Raw genomic sequence first — 4,831 nt, forward strand, 5'->3', positions numbered from 1 at the left:
TCTATTTAAAAAGTCACGACTCACAAAAATTAACATGTTCAAGTTTTCACATCCTCATAAAGTGTGAGTGTGAACAACATAAAAGATGTAAGTCATAGTTTTTGGATTGAAATTAAATTCTCCAATTGTGAGGAAATGTTTTAACATTGTTTGTTTGTTGATTGGATTAGTGTTGTTCTATTATGAGGGCCATCATTCTTATTAATGAATTATTTCATCTCAAAGAAAATAGCTTTCCCCATTTCGAATGTTGTGGCTTGGATTTTTGTATCAACTATACTGAGTTATTTTTATTTTCCTTTATATTTTAAATATTTTATTATGTAGAAATTTGAAGGTGTTTGGGATGATAAAATTGTGGAAAAGAAAGTACGAAGATAATTCTAGATTCTACTATAATTAGAATCTAGTTTACCAAACTATGTTGAAACCTAATATTGCTATGAGTTGATGCCTTCCACTGCTATAAGTCCCCTTTGTGTGAGTGCTTTAAATAATATACCTAACCCCTTCAAATGGTAGGGAGCTAAAAATATTTGATTAGGTTTGAATCTTCCACTCTTTGTTCATAGTTCTTGTGAGTGAAGGTTCTTGTTAGACAAAGGAATTATTCCATAGGACTATGATTGACAAACAAAGGCCATAATTCATATGACAATCCGAGTTCCTAATTGACAAGGAAACTATGACCCAAGGAACATGAACAACAAAGGAACTCTGTTTGGGTTAGTTCCTGAGTTCATAGTTCACGAGGATGAAATTTCTCAAGGTCATAGTCATTATGCATAGTAGTTTCGAAGGGTCAAAGTTCCCACATTCATAGTTCTTTTGTGTCATAGTTACTATAGTCATAGTTCTCCTAGGTCATATTTTCTACTTCTGAGAGCTCTCAAGCATCATAATTATTTTTAAAATCCTTGGCTCATAAAAATTAACATGCTCAAGTTTTCACATCCTCCTAAAGTGTGAGTGCAAACAACATAAAAAATGTAAGTCATGTTTTTGGTTTGACAATTAAATGCTCTAATTGCGAGGAAATGTTTTAACATTGTTCGTTTGTCGATTGGATTAGTGTTGTTCTATTATCTATGCCATCATTCTTGTTAATGAATTATTTCCTCTAAAAGAAAATAGATTGTCCCATTTGGAATGATGTGGCTTGCCTTTTGGTATTAACTATATTGACCAATTTTGATGTCCCTTTACATTTAAAATATTTTATTATGTAGAAATTTGAAGGTGTTTGGGATGATACAATGTTTGAAAAGAAAGTAGCAAGATAATTCTAGATTCTACTATATTTAGAATTTAGTTTACCAAACTATATTGAAATCTAATATTGTTATGAGTTGATGGCTTCCACTACTATAAGTCCTCTTTATGTTAGCACTTTCAATTATATACCTAACTCCTTCGAATGGTAGGGAGTTTTTTTTTTTTATTAGGTTTAAATTTTCCACTATTACATTCTCGTGCTTGAAATGTGCTTATAAACATAAATCTAGTTAATTACGTAAACATTTGTTCCCAGGGAACAAATAATAATTTACCAAGATTATTGATTGACCATCGAGTTAATAATTACAACAATCATGTACACTAAAAATTAGAAGAGATGATATTTTTTCAACATTTATTCTACAGCGTAATCCAAATTATAATTCTCAAACTAATATTATCTTTTAAGATTTTTTGTTTTTTTGCCTTTTGAATAAACATATTTTTTATCATACAAACTATAATAAAAATGTTTTTGGTGAATTTAAAACCTTTGTATTAATCAAGAAAACATAATTAAAAAGTTATCCATGAGGACACAGAGGGTGTTCGAGATATGTGATCTTGATCATTTCCTATATCCATTGAAACTCATTGTATACATACAAAAAAGCTTTCCCCTAGCTTTAATGAATCTTGAAACCATTTGAACAAAAGAACAATTAGAAAATAGAACGCAACCACACCAATAGTGGCAACACCGCCTCTGTGTTGCCTGCATCATGCTCATCCATGAACGACAATCCATTTGTCACAAAGCGCAAGTATCCTAGGCATCAATTTTGCCACCACACCACTGGAACAAACTCCCTGACATCAAGCCATGAAACAAATGACCACCATCAACTAGGCAAAAAGCACCAGAGTTTCGAAAAAAGATCTAATCCAAACCAAAAAATGCAGTATGTCGATAGTTGTAATTGCAATGAAAACAGACCAACACATGGCCAACCAGAAACAAAATATGAGTGCCCATAGGAGTGAGACCTCATCCAACACCACACAAACTTGCTACTCATTGTCCAATGAAAACACATTTTTTGGGACATCGACATTAGACCTAAGAAGGTCTCCACCATCACCCTCGTTTGCTTTACTTTGTGTATTCAATGATTATAAATACCAACATTGTATGATGTTTAATATGGGTATGTCGAGTTTACATATTTTTATTATTTAAAAATCTATATGTTAAAAATTAAATTAAATTAAATTAAATTTCTTAATTAATTTTTTTTAATGAGTATTAGTTTTGATAGAGGTAAAATGAGAGAGATATATTTAAAATATTTTGTTTTATTGTAAACCAATAACTTAACGACTATATAAAGTCAAATAATTATTAATTTTGAAATAAATAAATACATGAAGGAGCTGCCGGATCCATTGTAGGACCTGAGGAAGAGAATGCTGGAGAAATGCCAAATTGTCAGTGTATTAGTCTGGATGACCATATGTTATGCATAACGGGCATACCATAAGGCAATAAATGCCCAGCTACATGCGTCTTCGATAACTTGATCCTTTCTCCCGAAGGGAAAATGAGGATGCCGTAAAGGCGGTGAAAACCAAAAAACACCAAAAATCCTGGCACGGTCAGATGCGGTAGAGGGGCGTTGGTGGGTAATGATCCGCGTTATCTCCGTTTCACACAGTTGCTACCAAGTTTAATGTCAATATATACAGGCGGGTGACCGCGTCGTGAAGAGTGCGTCACTCAGTACTCTTGCTTCGACGGAGACTGAAATTAAAAGTTGGACTTCTTAATGTCAATACAGGCGGCATTCATGACTGGGTCATTCACTGTTGGCTTGGCTGGGGTGGGGAGACTTGTATTAAAATCGGAAATGGCATATGGCCGCTACGTTATAAAAGGAAAAGGAAGAACGTTCAAAATTCATTCTTCATCGAACTACTCAGTGCAGCATCATCTATCATTTAAGCATCGAATCGTAAGGAAGAAAAGAAAAGAATAGTGAGTTGAGTTGAGTTGCAGGCATGGAATCCTTTCCGGCGTTAGCCCTTGCAGTACTGCTGATCTTGTCATACGCGAATAGTATTGTTATTGTGCGCGCAGGTGATCCAGATGCTTTACAAGACATTTGCGTCGCTGATTTAAAGAGCAAAGGTATAAATTTGCATTTGATGATGTGTATTTCTATTTCTGATGCGTTTGCTATCAATAGTGTGATCATCGATGAATAAGTACATCACCTAAATGTTGTTTTAATTTGATTTATGATGCAGTTATTGTGAACGGATTCCCGTGCAAGGATGCGGCCATGGTTACAGCAAAGGACTTCCTGTTGAGGGGCCTAGATAAAGCGGGAGATACAAGTAACATGTTGGGATTTAACGTAACGCCAGCCTCTGTCATGGAACTACCAGGGCTGAACACCTTAGGAATCTCCATGGTTCGGATTGATTTCGCTACTCCTCTCGGTCTCGTTCCCCCTCACATACATCCGCGGGCCACCGAAATCTTGGTGGTCATCGAGGGTACTCTCTCAGTTGGTTTCATCACCACTAACAACACATTGATCGCCACAAAGCTTGAGAAGGGAGACGTGTTCGTGTTCCCCAAAGGCCTTGTGCACTTCCAACTCAACATTGGCTCTGTCAACGCAGTGGCCATCTCTGGACTGAGCAGCCAGAATCCAGGAACTCAGCTGGTGGCCAACGCACTGTTCGGTGCCTCTCCCCCTGTTGATGCCTCCGTTCTTGCCAGAGCTTTCCAGATCGATTCCAAGCTCGTCCACCGTCTCCAAAACAAATTCAAGTCCTCCTCCTGATGTCATCTCATGACGATGTCACTTCTCCTTTGCATCAATCAGAATAGATTTGGTCTTTAGTTGTTCAATTCAGTTCAGTTGGTATTTATATAAAAAATAAAACCCCTCTCTAATTACTCTCAAGTCACGGAGTAATAGGTAGTCATTACTATCTAGTATGCAAGTATGGTACCCCAATATACCACATAAATGTGTGGTACCTCAATATTGCAAATCGGCGGTGTTTGTTTGGATTAATAAATTTCACAGCTTTAATTTCATATCCGTCTATGCAGACTTATCCTGTAGACTTCCTTGCAATATAATAAAAAGGATAATGAAATTCATTCGATCTGGACACCCTCTCCCCATCGTCATTCATATTTTCTCCACTTACTTTCGATATAATTCTCTACCACGGACAAGACGTTCAATTTGTTTATCTTCTTGTTATGTTTGAGCACATTATGAAATGTTAACTAAAACTCAATTCGAGGAACAAATATTTTGCAAGTGTTCGTGGTCATGTCTTCCATAGGTCATCATCTGCTTTTCCTAGGCTCTATGTTGCGGGTAAGCGTGGGTAAGCGTTGCTAAGGTTGTATACATAAGGTTTGTGGATATGCAACACACACTCCGGCCTTTATGTATTTAATATTTTAAATTAAATTTTAATTATAAATAAATAGTTTTAAAATTCAAACGAAAATGGTAACTCTTGTAAAACGTAAAACTTTTATTTGATTTTGATAAAAAATTTAGGAGTGGTTTTTAGTGTGACT

The 4,831-nt window shown here is 35.7% G+C and overlaps 1 protein-coding gene across 1 annotated transcript; it reads left to right on the forward strand.

Moving 5' to 3' along the window:
* The first annotated feature begins 3,174 nt into the window (after nt 1–3,174).
* Nucleotides 3,175–4,472, forward strand: LOC149257947 (putative germin-like protein 2-1). Its single transcript, XM_089370438.1, has 2 exons — nt 3,175–3,406; nt 3,526–4,472. The coding sequence occupies exons 1-2, from the start codon at nt 3,277–3,279 to the stop codon at nt 4,068–4,070; spliced, it is 675 nt and encodes a 224-aa protein (XP_089226564.1). The 5' UTR covers nt 3,175–3,276; the 3' UTR covers nt 4,071–4,472.
* The last annotated feature ends 359 nt before the right edge of the window (nt 4,473–4,831 follow it).

This window comes from Pinus tabuliformis, chromosome 6 (genome assembly GCF_031772625.1).
Source record: "Pinus tabuliformis cultivar Carrire ecotype Pingquan chromosome 6, CPIR1, whole genome shotgun sequence".
Taxonomy (NCBI): domain Eukaryota; kingdom Viridiplantae; phylum Streptophyta; class Pinopsida; order Pinales; family Pinaceae; genus Pinus; species Pinus tabuliformis.

Excerpts from the sequence above, each read along its gene's own strand:
- LOC149257947 (XM_089370438.1), top strand. The coding sequence starts at position 3,277 with ATGGAATCCTTTCCGGCGTTAGCCCTTGCAGTACTGCTGATCTTGTCA. Across the intron at positions 3,407-3,525 it reads CGCTGATTTAAAGAGCAAAG|TTATTGTGAACGGATTCCCG; the intron begins GTATAAATTTGC and ends TTTATGATGCAG.